Genomic DNA, 24,103 nt, shown 5'->3' on the forward strand with positions numbered 1-24,103 from the left:
AAAATCAGCACATTGTATGTACCCCATGATTGCATTAATGCACACAGCTATGATTTAAAAAAAAAAAAAAGATATTTAGCTAAGAAATTTTATACCAAATATAAAATATTTACACTAATATATTCACAAAGAAATGTAAAAAGCCAACCCAAACCTGTTGTTTGGAGGTGGTAGCAGACTGCAGGAGTGCGACATGGTTAGCTACTTTCTGAAGGACTGTGAGGTAACTGAAATACAAGGTCTTCACTGTTTCACCCTGTGAATTGGTCTGTAACCAGAGAAACATAGAAAATAAAAACAAGAAAAGGACTCACATGGTTATGTAAGTGCTTACATCATAAAATATATCACTTACAATAATATTTATTATGTGCTCTCTTTTGGCATAATAAATTCTAAGAAAATGATGGACAACTATTACGTGAAATATCCACAAATCATTAATGTAGGCTCATGCTTTTGGTGAATCATAACACAATGATGTTCTTAATAAAAGAGAAGTCCTCATTACAGAAGGTATTATCCTCCTGATATACCGCAGTAATGCTGCTGTTAAAGACGTTCTTGGTTTTAAAAAAGCAAAAACCAAAAAACAAACTCTATAGTGCAGTGACAATGCTACATGGACTGTTTTTCTCTCATCTCTCATTTATGCTCCAAGGGAACCCTAGGAAACTGAGCTATTATAAAAAAAAAAAAAGGAAATGGTTAAAAATAGCAAAATAAATGAGGTAAAGTAAACATCAATCTAGGACAGGTGCAGCAGCTCATGCCTATAACTCCACCACTTTGGGAACCAAGGCAGGAGGATCACTTTAGGCCAGGAGTTTGAGACCAGCCTATGCAACATAGTAAGACCACCCTATCTATAAAAATAATAATAAAAATAAATAAATAAGTCATAAAAAAAACAGCCAGGCATCGTAACATGTGCCTATAGACACAGCTACTTAAGAGGCCCTTAAGCCTAGGTGTTCGAGGCTGCAGTAAGCTTTGATCACATTGCTGCACTCCAGCCTGTGTGACAGAGTGAGACCCCCCCAAAAAAAGAGGGGCGGCGCCTGTGGCTCAAAGGAGTAGGGTGCCAGCCCCATATGCCAGAGGTGGCAGGTTCAAACCCAGCCCCGGCCAAAAATTGCAAAAAATAAAATAAAATAAATTAAATTAAATAAAGTCAAAAAAACAATCTAGATAAATATTTAGTTGGGGTCCCTTTATGTACACAGATATGTGACAGATAATAAAAAGGTGAAAAATGAGCAAAAATACAGATAAAAGGCAAGATAAATTTTGTTTCTAAAATATACAGTTTATTTTATTTATAACATAGTTACTATTACATTGATATATATTTACCATCCGAATAATATTAAAGTCCACTATAAAAGAGTATGTTAGTTTACTATTAGTGGATAATGAGAAACTCCCTCAAAGTGAAGTGAAATTTCAAGATGAAAGTAAGATACTTCCTAAAAAAAAAAAACTGAAAAAGATACAAAATTGAAGCTTACTTTCTAAAATTAACTTTTGGAAAATACATTTGAATATTCTGTTTTGTATGTGATTACTATTTTGATACTATAAGATACTTTTGGAAACTATTCCTTTTTTTAAAAGGCATATCTTTTTTAAAGAACTGTCTAAGGAAAAGTCATCTGCTACTTTCTTTGACATGAGAACAGAGTACTATGTTAACCAAAAGCAAGACAGTAAAGACATCATCCTGAAATGCTTGCCTTATAACAACAATTTCTCCTTTTTCGGCCGCTGTTACAGGTACAAGGCTCTGAAGACTGAAGTATCAAAGTCACATCTTCTGTTTCTAGCACTGTTTGGTAGACAGCTTTCTGGAAATCTGTCAGAGAACAATACACCATCTGCCAATATAATATAAGTTAATTATTAATATCTTTTTATAACAATAATAACCACAATGCATATCTGATTTTAGACTGTAATAGTGAAAATGGCTCATAAACTATTTTTGCCCTCTCGTTACATGATTATTATTTCTCCCAATTCTCCCAATCACCCTAGACAATATAAATTATAATTTTGTTTTCAAATGAACCCCATGGTTTTTTTAATTAAAAGAAATAATAATATAAAAAACCCAAATTACATGATTTCCTTATATAGTTGATCCTTGAACGATATGAGGGTTGGGGTACCAGTTCCCTACATACTCACAGATCTACATAACTTTCGGCTCCCCCCAAAACTAACCACTGATAGCATATGTTGACTGGAAACCTTAATAATAACAGTCAATTAATGCATATTCTGTGTATGTATTATATACTGTATTCTTACAGTAAACTAAGGTAGAGAAAAGAAAATGTTATTTTAAAAAAACCATAAAGAAGAAGAAATATCTTTATTACCCATTAAGCAGAAGTGGGTCACCACAAAGGTCTTCAGCCTCATTGCCTCCATGTGGAGTAGGTCAAGGAGAAGAGAATGAAGAGGGAACAGAGGTGGAAAGGGGACGTACAGTAGAATGGGAAGAGAGGCAGGCACACTCACTGTTGTAATTTCTGTCTCACTTTTTTGTTTTCATTTCTCTAAAAATGTTTTTATATCAGTGTTTTTCAACCTTTTTTTTTTTTTTTTAACCTCATGGCACACTTGAACCTATAAAAAAGAATATACTTCCTGTGCTTTGAACTTCTTTCAAAAATAATTTAATTAATGAATTAACAACCTTTAAAAATGTTCACAGCACACCCCAGATCCTCTCACAGCACACCGGTTGAAAATCACTGTTCTATATGGTGCAAATTCTTCTTCTACCATTTGCTTTAGCTTCAGCGCCCATATCACAGAAAGGTCCATGTCCTAAATCAGAAGCCATCCTGAATAATCAGAACGCTTCTGCCAGACTAACATCAGCTTGTTTTCTGGCACTGCTTCTTCTACATCATCTTCCTCATTGCTTTGCACTGGTTCGGAAGCACTCAGGGCCATCAAGTCTTCTGTTAATTCCTTTGGTATGGTGTGTTGAATTACTTTGAATTAGCTCTTGAATTTCTTGAATTAGCTCTTGTATCTTGAAACCCTTTGTCCCTTACTTTTTTCCCCTCCACATAACACGCACTTTGTTTCATGATTTCCTTGATTGGCTCTGATGGAAATCCTGTGAAATCATGCACAACATGTGGACATGGTTTTTTTTTCTGGCAGGAATTTATTATTTCAGGTTTGATGGCTTTCACAGCTTTTTTTGTAACAATGATGGCATCTTCAATAGTGTAATCCTTCCAGACTTTCATGACATTCTATCAGAGCTCTCTTTCAGCACGTTATCAATCCTTTCCATAGAGTATCATAACTCTTTTATTGCTAGTGTTTTTGGTGAATGACCACCTTTTTTGAAGTTGGTTTCCTAGCCTTGAGTGGTTTCTCAGTGTAACTGAACATTACACTGCAGCTGCTGACCTGCAGTGTGGTCTATTGTACTAAAATGTAAAGTTACATGCATTTCCCTCCTGTTTTGTAGTTTGGCGCAGGGTGACATTGTGTTTATGTATAGTGCTGTGCTGCCAGAACTTTCTGTTTACTTGTGACTATATAAAATGAGATATTTCTTTTGAAGACAAGTATAATTTTAAATTTCAAATTATGATTGCATTATGGTAAATCATTATTCTGGCTAGAATTTTGTTAAAAAATCACGAAATTTGGTGTGGTTTCAGATTGAAGCAACTGGGCTGTAAGCAGCTGTACTGCCACATATACTCAAAAGTGGCATCGGGCAAGAGTAAAGTAAACACTGAGAATATGTACAGCTTTTGGGACGAAATACAAAGTGTTGATGAGTCCAGTGTATCCAAAAGTGACAATGAAGGTGAATTTAAAAATCCAGAAGGACATTTACGTTGAGATTTGGTTGATGAAACAGAAGATTTAGAAGGAGCTACTGGGCAATATGACACACAAGTGCCAGCAAGTGAAAATGAATTTGCAGGAAAGGCAGAAACTGTTTAGTTGCATCATCGGGTGTACAACACTGCCTCTGAATTTTTAGAAGAAGTTGGGCTAAATATACCGAAAAGGAATAACCTTAATGCTAGAAGTTTCTGAATGCTTATTTCCCTCAGAAATTACTAGACATCACAGTGGCAAATGCCATCATTATTTTCAAGTAGCCAAATCCAGAGGAGGGCATGAACTTCCAAGACTTTGGATGACTGTAATGGCAGGACTTGTATGGACAAAACTAGGTTCCTGCAAGAATAGAATGTCAGTAATTTGCATCAACAACTTCAAGCCGAATGTTCCTCAAGAGAAATAACGAGACAAAGCTGCGCATATGCCTGTTAAGGGAACATCCAGAAAGTGTGCATGTGCAGTACAGCTAAAAATCCACACCATACAATTTTGCGGGCGTGTCAGATGTGGAACTTGACTCTACATGAGCAGGAACAAGAATGGTTTTGATGACTATCAACAAAAAGTGAGCAACATGTAAGTTCCCAGTGTTTTTGATGAAAACCATATGCAAAAATTAATTATGCAAAATTATTTTTATTAAAAAACACTGTAAACATATTACTTAATTGCATAAATTTAAGATTAAAATTAAAATATAGTATATATAATGCTTTTACTTCTTGGTAATCAAAGGTTAAAGGTTCTTGTAACCCTTGGCTCTAAAGGCTGAATTAGAGATACTATGTTTGGGGGCTATTAGACCACTTTGATACCTTCAGAGATGAACTCATATGATTCTGAGTGACGAAAAGACATTGTTCAGTATCAAAAGAATTAAAAGTACCTTCATGGCAAGGTACTTCCTGACTTTAGGGACAAAGCATTGATGTGATCAATCCAGAAAAAAAGTTCTAATTGTCCAGGTTGTTTTCTTGTACAGCCAAAACACTAGCAGCTGGGGTTTATCCTTTTCTTTCAAGGCTTGAGGCTTAGCAGCTTTATATATTAAGGGAAGTCTGATCACAGCCTGACTGCACTTACACAAAATGGCAGAGTGAACCTAGCTTTTCCTGCCTTAATCTGGATGCTCACTTTTTTTCCTTACTAATAAATGTCCTTTGTGGCATTCTTTTTTCTGAATAGGTTAGAATAGGTTACTTTCATCTGCATTAAAAACCTGTTCAGACAGATACTCTTTCTCCTCAATGACTTTCTTAACAGTATCTGGGAATTTATCTGCTGCTTTTTGGTCAGCAGAAGCTGCTTTGCATATTATCTTGACTTTTAAGCCAAACCACTTTCTTTTTTTTTTTTTTGGCCAGGGCTGGGTTTGAACCCACCACCTCCGGCATATGGGACCGGCGCCCTACCCCTTGAGCCACAGGCGCCACCCAAGCCAAACCACTTTCTAAAATGATCAAACCATCCTTTGCTGGCATTAAATTCTCTAGCTTTAGATCTTTCTCCTCTCTTTTGCTTCAAGTTGTCATATCATTTTGCTACTATAAGTATGCCTTTCTCATAACAATACTGTATCACATAAAAGCTGCATTCTCAATATGAAATTAAAATGCAAGGTTTTCACTCTTGCTGGCACAGCTGTAGTGATGTCTTCACAAATTTCCATGTTTTTTTTTCACAGTTTCTGGCCGGGGCTGGGTTTGAACCTGCCACCTCTGGCATATGGGGCCAGTGCCCTACTCCTTTGACCTGCAGGCGTCGCCCAAATTTCCTTTTCCTTTTTACAACAATTCTTACACTGGATTTATTTATCTTAAGACAGCAGGCTACCTCAGGTATGTATCTCAATCCTCGGTACATGTCAAGCAATTCAACACTTTCTTGTAAAATCAAGACTTTTCTCTACTTCTTGGAAGCGCTTCTAGCATCACTAATAATGGCATTTTGCATGAGTTGCCTGGTATTATTCAAAGTTTATTGTATTCCACTAAACACAATGAAAAATACCCAAGAACCATGAGAGATCACTTTTTTACTGTGATATGCAATTTACTAGAGACAGGAACTGCTCAAGTTGAAATGATCAGCATTATTTGGCATTGTAAGAGAATACCTACAACACTTGCGCTCACTGCAACAGCAACAGGAAGTGGCTACAAAAGTATCAGTATGTACTATAGTTAAGTTTATGCATTTATGACTTAATAATGAATCTTTACGTTTCATTTCTTATGTTTACATTTTTCTTAACTGCAAATGGTACCACGTAAGGTCTGTTAAGTATGTGCATGTTTTGATAAATTTTAACTTTGCATGATAGATTTGTAGGCATATTATGATATGATAAACAGAGTAGTATCTGTATCCATTTTATGCATTCTTGACATACCTAACTTTTCCTTAATTTTTCCAATATTTTTAGACTACATGGTGAGTTTTTCAAATGGTCACAAATCTCCAAAATTTTTCCAATATATTTATTGAAAAATGTCTGCACATAAGTGGATTCCCACTGTTCAAACTCAAGTTGTTCAATAGTCAACTATGTATTCTGTATAAGCCCTCTGTGCAAATAAATTATAGTCATGCCTTGCTTAGTGGCAGGAATATGGTCTGGGAAACGCATCCTTAGGCAATTTGGGGTGATTTTGTTGCTGTGTGAACATCAGAGTATACTTATACAAACTTAGATAGTAGAGACTACCACACACCAAGTTATATGGTACAGCCTACTGCTCCAAGTCTGCAAACTGGTACACTTCAGTACAGTTATGTGACTGTACTGAATACTATAGGCAAATGTAACACAATAGTATGTGTGTATCTAACCATATCTAAACATAGAAAAAGAATAGAAAAAATATGGTATTATAATCTTATGTGCCCACCATTGTATATGTGGTCTATTGCTGACTAAAACATTATTATATTAAAGTTTAGGCCAACAAAAAAACTTAAAAAAGAAAAAAGATTTCAAAACAATGACATGAATGATAAATGCTTATTGAAATACTTGCAAAAGTTAGAAAAGAATCAAAAACTTCATATAACTGAAAATATAGCATTTATATTTAATATCTATAAAGGTCTAAGATTAGTAAAGATAAAGATCAAGTAAATTACATAAAAGCAAATACAAGTTATTATTTCATATCTAAATTCAAGAAAAGGAGAGACAAGATGGCGGACTGAAGCCAGCTTTCAACAAAGGCTCCCGTCCAGAAGGAGAGTTAAGGGACAGGAATTTAGTAAGTATCCTGGTGGACTTGAGCCTCACCAAGAGAGAAGGCTGAAGAACGCACATCAACACCGCTGAGGCAAGTTGTGATCACAAGGACGCAAACAAAAGGTACAAAATCCACCACCAAGCGGACGGGAGTCCCCCTCCCCCATGAGACCGGCTCTGGAGCCCCACAATTTAACAAGCGGGCAGAAATTAAAGGCCCTCCCACTACACTCCACGGGAAAGACCTTCTAAAAACTGGACCTACCTCCCCTACTGGGGTGCCGTGGCGTTCTCCTGCCGGACATAGGGCTGAATAAAACTTTGGGAATCCTTTGCCGGCAACCCTGAATCCCCGGCGCTCCCCTCCCGCCCACTGAGGTCTGGAGGCCTGTCCCCCAGGACTTCGGATCCTTGGGTGATTTCTCAAGGGGAGTGGACAGTCCCCGAGTTGCGACTGGTAGCATTGACTCTGAGGCCCGCGAGTAAGGAGAGGGCACCGGGCTGAGGGGGAGTCACGCCTCGCGGCACTTCCCTGCGGTGCAGTGCACCAACCCTCCCCCGGGCATAGGGGGCCCAAGACTGAATAAGACTCTGGCCTCCCCGCTGAGAGCTGAGAACCCCTACTCTCACTCGGGGTCTGAGGGCCTATCCCCCAGGAGTTCGGCTCCTTGGGTGATTTCTCGAGGGGAGTGCACAGTGCCTGAGCTGCGTCAGGTCAGCGCTGACTCTGGGATACGTGAGCGAGGAGAGGGCACTCCGCTGAGGGGAAATCAAGCCTTGGCGGCACTTCCCTGCGGTGCAGTGCAGGAGCCCTCCCCGGGCACAAGACTGAATAAGACTCTGGCCTCCCCGCTGAGAGCTGAGAGCCCCTACTCTCACTCGGGGTCTGAGGGCCTATCCCTCCGGAGTTCGGCTCCTTGGGTGATTTCTCGAGGGGAGTGCACAGTGCCTGAGCTGCGTCAGGTCAGCGCTGACTCTGGGACACGTGAGCAAGGAGAGGGCACTCCGCTGAGGGGAAATCAAGCCTTGGTGGCACTTCCCTGCGGTGCAGTGCAGGAGCCCTCCCCGGACCGTAGTATTGCGTGAAACTGAATGAAACTCTAGCTTCCCCCCGCCCCACTCCCAATCCGGGTCTGGGGGCCCATCCCCCAAGAGTTCTGATTCTTGGGGGATCTCTTAAGGGGTGTGGACCCAGCACAAACTGCAGCCGCTCAGTGCTGACTCTGGTGCGCGGGACAGAGGAGAAAAGGGTCGCCTGAGTGCCCACACCAGAGCAGCAGTTCCCTGGAGGTAGATCAACAGCCGTTTTTTCTTTAACGGCAGAACGCTCACTTCTGGATATTCTGAGGCCACACCCCCTGTCTCCCTGGGCAACCAGAGGAGGCCACCGGTGTCACGGCTCACAAACCCAGAAGCCTCCAGGGCGGGGCCGACCCAGAGAGGTGTTCAGACGCAATTCTCCAGCAGCAAAGACGTTTGAACTCAAAACAGCCCGTCTCCTGTAGGCGATGACAGGAACAGAGACAGAACCTCACAAAGTTGTCTGTTCTGTTCTGTTCTGTTAGCAGCATCCATCAGGGACGGGGCTAAGCCTGAGTGAACACCTCCTTCCCAACACCTGCATCAAACACTCAAAGATGTCAGGCCCCATCTCCTCCTGCTAGATAGCGGCAGTCTGCGGGGGCCTGGCAGACTTCCTCGCGATTCAGGCAGGTGCAAACCCCTGGAGTGTCTGTTCACTGCAGGCAACTGGGTTAGCCATCTGCAGAGATACCAGTGACTGGGTCCGACGGAGGGGCAAAGTGGGCAAGAAGACGTCAACCTTCCCAGACTGCTCTGTTTGAGGGGTGGCTCCTCCTGACTCCACGCTGCACTGGGGTGAGCTGTCTCAGAGGAGTCACCAGGCCCCTGTGATCCAGTTCCCAGAGACCTCTTGAACCCTTCCACCTGAGACAAGTGCCGATTGAGACAGTTGATTCGGACCTTTTGAACTGGGCTAATAGACTGAGGACTTTTCAGGTGGTGCCCTGGGTGTGCGATTGTAGGAAGGTTTGATTCTCCTTTTCCAACTGGGGCCAGAGGTGGGCAGGCGGGGTGACTTAATTGCTGATTTTTTCACACAGCTGAGACTTCAAGCCAGAGTAGAAGTTGCAATAGGATCGAACAGAAACCAGCTGAAAACAAGACAGAACCACTTTGCTCCACCACACCAGACAGGGCCCCAGTTTCTCAGGCCACAACACTGTACGGGCCCTCGATAAAACCCCAGGGGAAAAACCAAAGGGAGTAAACCATGGGGCGGAATCAGCGGAAAAACTCTGGTAACATGAATAACCAGAATAGATCAACCCCCCCAAGAAAAGATACGGCAGATGTGATTGAAGATCCCATTCATAAACAACTGGCTGAGATGTCAGAAGTCGAATTCAGAATTTGGTTTGCAGACAAGATTAATAAAATGGAATTAGGAATTCGAGGAGAAATTCAAAAGTTGTCTCAAGAATTTAACGAATTTAAAGACAAAACCACCAAAGACTTAGACACACTGAAACAAGAACTTACAGCCCTCAAAGATATGAAAAATACAGTAGAATCCCTCAGTAACAGAATGGAGCAAGCAGAAGAAAGGATTTCTGACATTGAAGATAAAGTCTTCGAACGCTCCCAATCTCTCAAAGAGGAAGAGAAATGGAGAGCAAAAACGGATCACTCACTCAGAGAGCTCTCAGATAATTCGAAAAAACATAACATAAGGGTTATAGGAATTTCGGAGGCTGATGATGTGGCAGCCAAGGGCACAGAGGCCCTTCTACATGAAATTATGAAAGAAAATTTTCCAGACATGCCTAGAGAATCTGAAATTCAGATAGCAGACAGCTTCAGAACCCCAGCACGATTCAACCCCAAAAAGCCATCTCCCAGACATATCATAATTAGCTTCACTAAAGTTAACATGAAAGAGAAGATTCTCAAAGCAGCCCGGCGAAAGAAAACTATAACGTACAAAGGTAAGAATATTAGAATAACTGCAGATCTCTCTGCTGAAACTTTTCAAGCAAGAAGAGGCTGGTCATCAACTTTTAATCTCCTAAAGCAAAAAAACTTTCAACCCAGGATCTTGTATCCAGCTAAACTGAGTTTCATCTATGATGGAGAAATTAAATACTTCAATGACATTCATATGTTGAAAAAATTTGCCATAAGTAAACCAGCTCTTCAGGATGTTCTCAGACCTATCCTCCACAATGACCAACCCAATCCTATACCACAAAAGTAAACTCACTCAGAAACTTCGGATCAAACTCCAACTTCCACACTGGCGAAAGGATTAAAAATGTCCACTGGACCTTTGAAAAACTCGATACCCAAAATTCCACCAGACTTATCCTTACTCTCCATCAATGTGAATGGCTTAAACTGTCCTCTAAAGAGGCATAGGTTAGCTGACTGGATACAAAAACTTAAGCCAGATATTTGTTGCATACAAGAGTCACATCTCAACTTAAAAGACAAATACAGACTCAGGGTGAAAGGATGGTCATCCATATTTCAGGCAAATGGTAATCAGAAAAAAGCAGGTGTTGCAATTTTATTTGCAGATACAGTAGGCTTTAAACCATCAAAAGTAAGGAAGGACAAGAATGGTCACTTCATATTTGTTAAGGGTAATACTCAATATGACGAGATCTCAATTATTAATATCTATGCACCCAACCAGAATGCACCTCAATTTATAAGAGAAACTCTAACAGACATGAGTAACTTGATTTCCTCCAGCTCCATAATCGTTGGAGATTTCAACACTCCCTTGGCAGTGTTGGATCGATCCTCCAGAAAGAAGCTGAGCAAAGAAATCTTAGATTTAAACCTAACCATCCAGTATTTAGATTTAGCAGACATCTACAGAACATTTCATCCCAACAAAACTGAATACACATACTTCTCATCAGCCCACGGAACTTACTCCAAAATTGATCACATTTTAGGTCACAAGTCTAACCTCAGTAAATTTAAAGGAATAGAAATTATTCCATGCATCTTCTCGGACCATCATGGAATAAAACTTGAATTGAGTAACAACAGGAATCTGCATACCCATACAAAAACATGGAAGTTAAATAACCTTATGCTGAATGATAGCTGGGTCAGAGATGAGATTAAGAAAGAAATCACCAATTTTTTGGAACAAAATGACAATGAAGACACAAGCTATCAGAACCTCTGGGACACTGCAAAGGCAGTTCTAAGAGGGAAATTTATAACACTGCAAGCCTTCCTCAAGAGAACGGAAAGAGAGGAAGTTAACAACTTAATGGGACATCTCACGCAACTGGAAAAGGAAGAACATTCCAACCCCAAACCCAGTAGAAGAAAAGAAATAACCAAAATTAGAGCAGAATTAAATGAAATTGAAAACAAAAGAATAATACAACAGATCAATAAATCAAAAAGCTGGTTTTTTGAAAAGGTCAATAAAATAGATAAACCTCTGGCCAACCTAATCAGGAAAAAAAGAGTAAAATCTCTAATATCATCAATCAGAAACAACAAAGACAAAATAACCACAGACTCATCAGAAATCCAAAAAATCCTTAATGAATATTACAAGAAACTTTATTCTCAGAAATATGAAAATCTGAAGGAAATAGACCGATACTTGGAAGCACGCCACCTTCCAAGACTTAACCAGAATCAAGTGGAAATGTTGAACAGACCCATAACAAGTTCAGAAATAGCATCAACTATACAAAACCTCCCTAAAAAGAAAAGCCCGGGACCAGATGGTTTCACGTCAGAATTCTACCAAACCTTTAAAGAGGAATTAGTACCTATATTACTCAACCTGTTCCAAAATGTAGAAAAAGAAGGAAGACTACCCAACACGTTCTATGAAGCAAATATCACCCTGATCCCCAAACCAGGAAAAGACCCAACAAGAAAAGAAAATTATAGACCAATATCACTAATGAATATAGATGCAAAAATATTCAACAAGATCCTAACAAACAGAATCCAACAACACATCAAACAAATTATACATCATGACCAAGTTGGTTTTATCCCAGGGTCTCAAGGCTGGTTCAATATACGTAAATCTATAAATGTAATTCAGCACATAAACAAATTAAAAAACAAAGACCATATGATTCTCTCAATTGATGCAGAAAAAGCTTTTGATAATATCCAGCATCCCTTCATGATCAGAACACTCAAGAAAATTGGTCTAGAAGGGACTTTTCTTAAACTGATAGAGGCTATCTACAGCAAACCCACAGCCAATATCATATTGAATGGAGTTCAATTGGAATCATTTCCACTCAGATCAGGAACCAGACAAGGCTGCCCATTGTCTCCATTGCTTTTCAACATTGTAATGGAAGTTTTAGCCACCGCAATTAGGGAAGAAAAGGCGATCAAGGGTATCCATATAGGGTCAGAAGAGATCAAACTCTCGCTCTTCGCAGATGATATGATTGTGTATCTGGAAAACACTAGGGACTCTACTACAAAACTCCTAGAAGTGATCAAGGAATACAGCAGCGTCTCAGGTTACAAAATCAACATTCATAAATCGGTAGCCTTTATATACACCAACAACAGTCAAATTGAAAAAGCAGTTAAGGACTCTATCCCATTCACAGTAGTGCCAAAGAAGATGAAATATTTGGGAATTTACCTAACAAAAGACGTGAAAGATCTCTATAAAGAGAACTATGAAACTCTAAGAAAAGAAATAGCTGAAAATGTTAACAAATGGAAAAACATACCATGCTCATGGCTAGGAAGAATCAACATTATCAAAATGTCCATACTACCCAAAGCAATATATACTTTCAATGCACTCCCTATTAAAGCTCCACTGTCATATTTTAAAGATCTTGAAAAAACATTACTTCGTTTTATATGGAATCAGAAAAAACCTCGAATAGCCAAGACATTACTCAGAAATAAAAACAAAACAGGAGGAATCACACTACCAGACCTCAGACTTTACTACAAATCGATAGTGATCAAAACAGCATGGTATTGGCACAAAAACAGAGAAGTAGATATCTGGAATAGAATAGAGAACCAAGAGATGAATCCAGCTACTTACCGCTATTTGATTTTTGACAAGCCAATTAAAAACATTCAGTGGGGAAAAGATTCCCTATTTAACAAATGGTGCTGGGTGAACTGGCTGGCAACCTGCAGAAGACTGAAATTAGACCCACACCTTTCACCATTAACTAAGATAGACTCTCATTGGATTAAAGATTTAAACTTAAGACATGAAACTATAAAAATACTAGAGGAGAATGCAGGGAAAACCCTTGAAGAAATTGGTCTGGGTGAGTATTTCATGAGGAGAACCCCCCGGGCAATTGAAGCAGCTTCAAAAATACACTACTGGGACTTGATCAAACTAAAAAGCTTCTGCACAGCTAAGAACACAGTAAGCAGAGCAAGCAGACAGCCCTCAGAATGGGAGAAAATATTTGCAGGGTATAACTCTGACAAAGGTTTAATAACCAGAATCCACAGAGAACTCAAACGCATCAGCAAGAAAAAAACAAGGGATCCCATCGCAGGCTGGGCAAGGGATTTGAAGAGAAACTTCTCTGAAGAAGACAGGCGCACGGCCTTCAGACATATGAAAAAATGCTCATCATCTTTAATCATCAGAGAAATGCAAATCAAAACTACTTTGAGATATCATCTAACTCCAATGAGACTAGCCTATATCACAAAATCTCAAGACCAGAGATGTTGGCGTGGATGCGGAGAAAAGGGAACACTTCTGCACTGCTGGTGGGAATGCAAATTAATACATTCCTTTTGGAGGGATATATGGAGAACACTCAGAGATCTAAAAATAGATCTGCCATTCAATCCTGTAATTCCTCTGCTGGGCATATACCCAGAAGACCAAAAATCACAACATAACAAAGATATTTGTACCAGAATGTTTATTGCAGCCCAATTCATAATTGCTAAGTCATGGAAAAAGCCGAAGTGCCCATCGATCCACGAATGGATTAATAAATTGTGGTATATGTATACCATGGAATACTATGCAGCCTTAAAGAAAGATGGAGACTTTACCTCTTTCATGTTTACATGGATGGAGCTGGAACATATTCTTCTTAGTAAAGTATCCCAAGAATGGAAGAAAAAATATCCAATGTACACAGCCCTACTATGAAACTAATTTGGGACTCTCACATGAAAGCTATAACCCAACTACAACTTAACAATAGGGGGAAGTGGGAAAGGGGGGGGTGGGTAGAGGGAGGGGAATCGGTGGGATCACACCTGTGGTGCATATTACAGGGGTATTTGCGAAACTTGGTAAATGTAGAATATAAATGTTTTGGCACAGTAACTGAGATAACGCCGGAAAGGCTATGTTAACCACTGGGATAAAAATGTGTCAAATGGTTTATGAAGTGAGTGTATGATGCCCCATAATCATATCATTGTATACACTTATGATTTAATAAAAAAATTAAAAAAAAAAAAAAATAAATAAATTCAAGAAAATATGAAAAACAATTTTCCACTAAGTTATAAAGACACAATTTCCCTTATATTCCTCATAGCACTGAAAACCAGTAAAATTTTTCTATATCCATATGTATAGAACTAGGGTCATAAAACTAAAAATGTCCATAATAGGGCTTTGAAAGTGTGAATAAGAGGGAAAAGCCATCTATTTATAAATATTTATATGTGTACATCCTTACATAGAATATTATTGCCATCAAACAGACAAATGCGCATCTGAGCAAATACAGGAATTTCTATATAAAACAATGTTAGATATTTAAAAATATATATACATACAATATTAAGTATATCTTGACCCTACCCTTGAATATAAAAGTACGTACAAGAACAAAAAGAGAATATTAATCATTTAATACAATGATTAAAGTATGGAGGATAATTTGAGTTGTTTATTATTAAATATAGTAATATTCAAAGAACTTTTCTTGCATTTCACAGCAACTATGTGAGGCAGGAATTGTTAATTATTTCCATTTAATAGATGAAAAAACCCATGTTTAAGAGTCTCAGCAAATTGTTCCAAGTCATAAAACTCTTAAGTAGAGAAACTAAGATTCGAGCCCAAGCTCTAAACCTCTACACACAATTGTCTTTTCATGTATTTACTTTTATGTTGTTCTTACTAGATTGATAACTAAAACATATACATAAAGTTGCATAAAACATTTTTAGAAGTGGGGGTTCATGAAGGATCTCAAGTCACTAAAAATATTTGCTTTAGATAAATATAAAAAGTCATACATTATATCAATTTCCCTCCATATCTCAGGATCATATTTTCCTTTCAAACATATCTTTTTAAAGTAATTATCAATCGGGTATCCTAAAATTACAATGAATTTAATGAGCCTGTCCCTGTTTGGGATACTAATTAGGCTGAGTTTCTTAGTAATTTATAGAACCTTTCTTCCACTGTCTGAGCGAGAAGAAATTACAAGATTTAAAACTATGAAAGAAAACCATTATATTAATTTTAAAAGCCCTGCTTAAGGTCATCTCCTCAAATTTTTTAAATAATTGACATGTAATTTTCCTACAAATTCTAAAGATTATGTTAGTCATGTAACTCCAAATAGTATTTTATCAGAAACAAATCTATTTTTAAAAGCTCTTAACTACTTTGGTCCTATTGTTAGAATTAATGTACAAAGAATATACTGTATGGTAGACAACAGACTATAGGAAGGACCAAGTGTAAATGGAAAACATATTGGGGAGAGAAGCTCTTCCTTCTTTATGGAGGAAGAATTCTATCAAAAGTCTTGATGAGGAATGAGTTTAATGTAGACTAACAATACACCTGTTAGCTAATAGGTTAGTAAAGTTAGTAAGGAAAACACATGGGCTCAGTGTTTTCTGAAACTATGTATATAACAATTTTTTTCCTATACAGAGTAGAAGACAAAAATCTCTATTCATGAAATACCACAGAAGGTAGACTTCCTCTTACAAAGAAAAAAAATAAAACACGACAAGTAATTAGTTATATACACAAAGGCAGTTCTCACCCGATCTTCCTTCTTAGGCAACTGATCCTTGATAAGAGTCTTGGTACGCCTGAGAAACCAGCCAGACATCTTTTTTGCAAGCCTTCGCATGGCCTTTCGCCCAGTGGCTAGTTCTCGTTTCGTTGCTGTGTGTCTCTGTCCATGTTCTACTGGGTCAGAAAACTGCTTCTTAAAGTGGGTCCTGCTACCTAAAAGTCCCGGCACAGCCCTTTACAAAGCAATAAGAAAAATGCGAAGGCTTTATTAAATTATCTAAAAAGAAAAACACAGACTTCTTTTCACTTCTAAGAGATATACTAAGTCACTTGTTAATTAATGACAATAAAAACAAAAGCAAAGAAAACAGAATGTTCTTTTTTTTATTTTATTTTTTTATTATTAAATCATAACTGTATACATTGATATGATCATGGGGCATCATACACTCGCTTCATAAACCATTTGACACATTTTTATCACAGTGGTTAACATAGCCTTTCCGGCATTATCTCAGTTACTGTGCCAAAACATTTACATTCTACATTTACCAAGTTTCGCAAATACCCCTGTAATATGCACCACAGGTGTGATCCCACCGATCCCCCTCCCTCTACCCATCTCCCCCCTTTCCCACTTCCCCCTATTGTTAAGTTGTAGCTGGGTTATAGCTTTCATGTGAGAGTGCCAAATTAGCTTCATAGTAGGGCTGTGTACATTGGGTACTTTTTCTTCCATTCTTGGGATACTTTACTAAGAAGAATATGTTCCAGCTCCAGAATGTTCTTTATGACAGTTTTACTTTATAACCATAAGAAGATGTTGGGAATTAGTAATTAATGTGTACATTTATTTACTTCAGGGACCAAAAGAAATACATACAAATAGGTTTTTATGAAACTCTACTCTGTATACCATCTTTGGGATCAAACATCTAAAAACAGACAAGTGACTGTTTCAGAAACTAATGATTAGCAAAAAAAAGCAGCATTAAGCTAAAGTATTAAAAAAAAATTATTTAAGTGCTTTCTGCTCACCAGTCCATAACACACCACAGTTCTTTCATGTTATTCTGAAGAATGGTTCCAGTCAGACCAATGCGGACGTTACATTTCAAAGCTTTCATAACTTCTGTTACTCTAGCCTTTGGATTCTTGATTCTATGAGCTTCATCCACAATGATACCTGACCACTCCAAACTATAAAGTAAGATAAAAAGGAGAAAGATTGAGAAAACTTCTCTTTCTCAGTCCACAGAATTTTTAGAAATCAGCTTTTTCTACCAAAGTTTTGCAGGTATTTTCCCTCTTAACTCTTTGACAATTTCTTTGGATTCTCATCTACTTAGTTCTAAAATAGTCACAGGTTTAGAGATCTTACAAAAATAAAATGTGAACGAGAAGACAAAAGGGTATAGACATTCTGTTTGATGATGGTGATATGAAAAATCTCATTTAAATATCACTACAATGAAAGTAAAGGGATCTTTTAAATAACAAATCAGAGAAACAATTATAAAAGTAAAACTTGTAATATTTCAAATGAATAATAAATATCAATATAAACTCACAATTTCTAAAAGTTATAATGTATAGCCTGTTTATTAAAAAGATTTAGAATTGATTATTGTCCTAATAGTAATAAGCACCCATAGTGCTCTATCCACTAAAAGGAACTAGAGCCCCAGGGAAAACTGGAGAAATGGTTGATGACAGGCGTGTCACCAAGGAAACACTGTAGAGCCAGAAATCACAGATGTATCCAAAGACCAATGAGGACATGTCTAAAGGACATAGGGGCCAGCCTAATTGGAATATTTGAGCATCATTATGAACAATGACTGTAATTGAGAATAAAACATTGAATAAAATCAAATCCTGGAGTTTTAGATTCTTATTTCACCATACAAAAAATCAATTCAAACTATATCAAAGACCTAAATATGAACTCTAAACTGATACAACTTATAAAACATAGGGAAAACCCTTTGTGACTCTGGATTAGGCACACATTGCTTAGAAATGTGGTTAATAAAAAAAATTTGGTAAGCTGGACTTCATCAAAGTTAAAACCTTTTGCTCTTTCAGAGATACTAGTAAGAAAATTAAAAGACATGCTACACACTGGGTGAAAATATTTGCAAATCATAATCTGATAAAAGATATGTATATAGAATACATAAAGTGCTATTACAACTCAACGCAACTTAAAACAACCCAATAAAAGGATAAGCAAGAGATTCTAATAGACATTTTACCAAATGTTTATTTGAAGATATACAAGGTAGCCATAAAGTTTGTGTGCAATTTAAAATATTAAATATTTTAAAACTTAAAATATTTTAAAAATTAAAATATTAAATTGCACATGAACTTTATGGCTACTCTGTATTATACAAATGACAAAGAAGCATATGAAAAGATTCTCAGTATCATTTTTTATCAGAGAAATGCAAATTAAAATCATGACACAACACTACACACCCATTAGAATGGCTATAGTAAAAGAATTAACAGTATCAAGTGTTGGCAAAGATTGGAGAAAGTAGAATCCTCATACACTGTCTTTGGGAACATACAACTACTTTTCTAAAATAGTTTGGTAGTTTCTTAAAATGTTAAACATGAACTTTCAACCATAACACTTAGCAATTCCATTCCTAGGTATCTACAAAAGAGAAATGAAAACTCAGGAGCAAAGACGTGTATGTGAATATTCACAACAGAATTATTCATACAGCCAAAATTAAAGATAATCCAAATGCCCATCAACAGTTGATGGACATACAAAATAAGGTATACGATAGCACCGTTCAGCAATAAAAAAGAACAAATCACTGAAATATGTTACTGTACAGATCAACCTCAAAAACAAGATGTTAAGCAAAAGAAACCAGGCACCAGTGACTTTATAGTGAATGGTCCCATTTACATGAAATTTCCAGAAAAGGCAAATCTACAGAGACAGCAGATTAGTAATTGCCTGGGGCTGGAGATGGGAACAGAGATTGACTACAAACAAATTACTTTTTGAGGTGATGGAAATGTTCTAAAACTGGATTGTGGTGATAATCACACAACTTTTAAAACTTACTAAAAATCATTATGAAAGTTGACCATTTATGTCATTTATACCTCAATAATCCATGAATCCATAGTGATCACACTCAAAAACAAGGGAAAGAGAAAGAGTAGGGTGAGGAACTTTGCCACCATATGGCATAACCACTATGCCAATTTCTTACTCCCCAAATTAGTAATTAAAGCAAAAGAATCACCAACTATATTTTTTAGTCAAAGTTGTAGTTAATTTCTAATTAATAAAGAAAAGCTTTACAGAGAGTATCATTAATAAGTGTAAAGGAAATGATAAAATTACAAAGACAATTTTTGCAAAACTCACTAAAATAACTGATTCAGGCAAGAATAATTTGTGTATGCTAATATTACTAAGTAAAAGGATTGAGGGACCAAAATATTTAAATGGTGGCAAAGTATCATGCCGCAGATTATTTGCTCATTGTAAAGGGAGAAACAAATCTTCCCACTGGAGAGATCTGATGGCCACCTCTTTAACCTGTGCGACAAAATTGGCTTCATTAATAGTGACATTAATACTTCCTGAAGTAATATGATATGAAGTCCACAGAATTATTTATGAAACATTCTTGCTAAAAATGTTTAACCTGAATCTAATTAAGCCTTTAGGCCAAAACCAGTTTACTAAAATACAGATAACAGAAGAATAGTTACACCTCCTCGAGAAAGCAATCTGACAAATTTAATATTAATAATAGATTATTAAGACAACTGCCCTGGTCCAGTCAAAAAGTCATATAAGGAAAAAATAAAAGTCAGGGGAATGATCCGAATTAGAAGGAGCTAAATAGACTTACTAGTTAATAGACTAATAGCCAAATTCAATTCTTGATTGAATTCTACTTTAAAAATATTAGCTGTTAAAGATACTTTGAAAATAATTAAAGAAATTTTAACTGCTATTCATTTTCATAAGTGTGACAATAAATACGGCATGAGAAAAAAAATCACGTTAAAATATTTAGAGATAACTTGAGAAAAAAAATCAAGTTAAAATATTTAGAGATAACTTGTCATATCCGACTTACTGAAATGATTATTTACACAGATAAAAGCACACACACATCCACACATTAACTTACTTTTTGCCAACATTTGAATCTGTATATACACACAAATGTTGAATCTAATGGTCAGTATATGAATCTTCATGTACCATTATTTCAACTTTTCTATAGGTTTCATAATTTTCTTATTAGAAAGTTGAAAAAAGGTATAAGCCTTCAACAAAGAGAAAGGGAGAGGAAAAAATAACCAAAACATTCTAGAAGCTGAAAAAAACATGGACAAGAGGACTTATAAAAGCAGAGAAAGCAGTAACCTCTGCCAGTGTTGGAAAAAGTCAATAAGCAGTCTGATTTAGATTATTTAGCACTTAAAAAGTTAGGAATGGGTGGCACCAGATGCCTCTGGAAAATGAAGTCATGTAAACGTTCAACCGTTGGATCTCCTAAATGCCATTCCCCCCACACCACAAAGCAGACAGACAAGGTCCTCCTAAAGTAAGCAAGAGAAGGGCAAAATACTCATTTCCCTTCAGAAGAAATCAACAGATAATGCTAAAAGCTAAAGAAAAAATTTAAATACAGTCTTCAGAGACAGGGAAGTAAAGGCTAAGAAAATCAGTAAGAGTTGAAGGAAAAGGTAATGGAAAGGCAGGAGCGAACTGCAGTTTTTCACTAAACACCTTATATTATATTTGGGTCTTTAAATGATGTATATATAACCTCGATAAACTTTAAAATGAAGGAAAAATATAATAGAAATAAAAAAAGATACACTTTCCTTATATAGTGTTTTTCTACTCTGTAAATTATCTATGATAAATGTACACAGCACTGTTCTCAAAAAAACTTAATATTTGCTCATTTTAAATATTTGTCAAAATAAAGCCATTCAAATTAATACGACAAAATAAACAGCTATAACAAAAATTACATTTTGATTCCTCTAACCTTATAAATATGTGATTTATAGTTAGGTGATCCCATTTTAAAATTCTTGTTTAAAATTTATAGTAATCATAGAAAAAATAACCCCTTAAATGTCTGTTCAGAAACCATTATGTACCAAAAGTATAATACACACTGAAATACAAAAATTAAAGATATAAATCTTCTATATCAAAGAGGTTATATTATAAAGTGATAGATAAAAAAATAATTAAATATGATTGATACCATGACAAATAAATTTATTATATCTATTGCAGAACATCTTTTTTTGGGGGTGGGGGGTATAGCACATTAGTTAAAAACCCAAAGTTGTATAGGCTCAGACAAATGACTTAACCTCTTCACATCTCAGATTAGTCTGTCTTCTGCCAACATCCATGAAACAGTAAACAGGCCAAATTATCAATTTGTAAATTTAACATATAAAGTCAATTCTAGACCTGAGAAAAACAGTAGCTGTAAATCCAATTAGTCATATTATATTAATATACCCTAAATACCCCAAATGAAAAGCAAAGATTATCAGAACACATAAAAAAACAAGATTCAACTATGCACTAACTACAGAGACTCACTTTCTTCTATATAAAGAACAGATACATTGGCCCTATGCAGTGGCTCGTGCCTATGATCACTCTGGGAGGCGGAAGCAGGAGGACTAGTTGAGCTCATGAGGTCAAGACCAGCCTGATCAAGAGTGAGAGCCCCCCACACTGCTCTACTTAAAAAAAAAAAAAGAAAGAAAGAAAGAAAAATTAGCCTGGCATTGTGGTGGGCACCTGTACTCCCAGCTACTTGGGAGGCTAAAGCAGGAGGATTGCTTTAACCCAGGAGTTTGAGATTTCTATGGGCTAAGCTGTTACTACTGCACTCTAGCCTTGGTGATAGAAGGAGACCCCGTCTCACAAAATAATAATTATCATAATCATAATCATACAACAGATACTTTGAAATTAAAAACATGCGGCAAGCATAAGAAGATTTGATTGGCCATGTTAATAATCAAACAAAATGTCAGCTAAGAAATATTAGAAATAAAATGGTACATTTTCTGAATATAAAAAGGTCAATTTATCAGGAAAAAATAACAATTATAAATGCATGTGTACCTAATAACATAGCTTTAAAATACATAAATTGAAAACTGACAGAGCTAAAGGGAGAAATAAACAAATTAATGATTATAATAGAAGATTTCAATCCTCTTCACTCAGACATTGTAAACCACTGAAAAGGAAATCAGTAATAAGAGAATGCTTGAACAATACTTTAACCAACCTAGTCTTATTGATATTTATAGAACACTACTCCTGACTGGAGAATAAACATTTTTCAAACAGACGTGAATGGGTCAGAAAAGTACAAATTATTCTACAATGAGATACCACTATACACCTACTAAATGAGCTAAAAACAAAAATGTTGGCAACTGAACTCTCCTACATTGCTAACTGAAGTAAAATGGTACAATTATTCTGGAAAATAGTTTGGCAGTTTCTTCTAAAGTTAAATCTAAAGTTATCATATAATCTAGACATTCTCCTCTTAGGTATTAACCCAAGAAAAATGAAAGTATATGTCAAAAAAAAGAGACTTAAACATAAATACCCCTTGAAGTTTTATTTATAATAACCCAAAACTAGAAAAACATAAATATGCATCCTCAAATGAATAAGTGACAAAATGTGGTATTCTCATAAAATAGAACACAATTCAACATTAAAAAAGAACAATCACTGATATGCTCAATGACATGGTGATTCTCAAAAGCATGTTGAACAAAAGATGTCAGCCGCAAAAAAGTTACCTGCATAATTCCATTTATATATGATGCTCTAGAACAGCTTAAACTAATCTCTAGTGACAGAAACCCAAAATCAGTGGTTATACACATATAAGGTGAAGGTTGAGGAAAGGCTGACTATAAAGAAGTCAAGAAAGAAATCTGTGGATGATAAAAATACTTTATACCTTGTTTGGGATAGCAGTTAGTTAGATTTAAGTATCTACTTGCCAAAACAAAACTAGGGTTCAGCAAACTATTGCCTGTGGGCCAAATCCAGTCTGTGGCCACTTTTGTATAGTCAGCAAGCTAAGAATAGCTTTTACATTTTTAAAGGTTTGTAAAAATATAAAAGAAGCATATGCAACAGAGACTGTATGGAACCCCAAATCCTAACTATTTACTATCTTTCTGGCTCTTTTACAGAAAAAATTTGCCAACTCCTAGTCAAGATTCATCAAACTATATACAGCAGAACTTCTGTAAGTTGACCACCCAAGGGACTGTAACAAACTGGTCAATAAATAGAGGAGGTCAACATAAGGAAGCAGGCCTATTGTATTGATAATGCACACGTGGTGCATGTCCAGTGTATAAAAATTAGGTCAACTTATAGAGGTGGTCAGTACAGGGAGGAGGTCAACTATGGAGTTTCTACTGTACGTAAAATGGGTATAAATTAATGTATACGAATTAAATAAACCTCATTACAGTTGATTTTAATAAAACTTTCCAGATGAGCTTGAAGAACTAGTTTTGACAGAGACTAATTTAATTTATCCTCTGCTATTTTCCAAATGAGTTGATTTACCTAAAGCCACATAGCTAATTACTGACTTCTACTCTCAAATATCTTTTGTGCTATGAAATTTATGAGACAACTATTGATTGTCATTCTTCATTTTTATCTAATGCCAAAGCATTTTAATGCTGTTGTGCATAAGCGTTACCTTTAGAAATAACCTGATTCTCTAAATTTCAATCAGCTTCAAGGGAATATCATTAAATCCTTCATTGGTAATAGTTCAAATTGACTATAATCTTAACATTTTAAAGACTTAACTAGATAACTTTTTCTAATGCCACACTTTAATCTTCACCTAATGGGCATA

The 24,103-nt window shown here is 36.5% G+C and overlaps 1 protein-coding gene across 3 annotated transcripts in view; it reads right to left on the reverse strand.

Moving 5' to 3' along the window:
• ERCC6L2 (ERCC excision repair 6 like 2) overlaps positions 1-24,103 on the reverse strand; it is a 145,944-nt gene that overhangs the window by 82,864 nt on the left and 38,977 nt on the right. For all 3 annotated transcript variants that reach the window (XM_053577142.1, XM_053577146.1, XM_053577155.1), the window contains 4 exons: positions 17,193-17,354; positions 16,180-16,387; positions 1,737-1,877; positions 155-268 (listed from right to left, as the gene is read on the reverse strand). In XM_053577142.1, coding sequence (XP_053433117.1) covers positions 155-268; positions 1,737-1,877; positions 16,180-16,387; positions 17,193-17,354 — 625 coding nt within the window. The remainder of the gene's footprint in view (positions 1-154; positions 269-1,736; positions 1,878-16,179; positions 16,388-17,192; positions 17,355-24,103) is intronic.

The sequence above is a fragment of the Nycticebus coucang genome, chromosome 2, assembly GCF_027406575.1.
Source record: "Nycticebus coucang isolate mNycCou1 chromosome 2, mNycCou1.pri, whole genome shotgun sequence".
Lineage (NCBI taxonomy): Eukaryota > Metazoa > Chordata > Mammalia > Primates > Lorisidae > Nycticebus > Nycticebus coucang.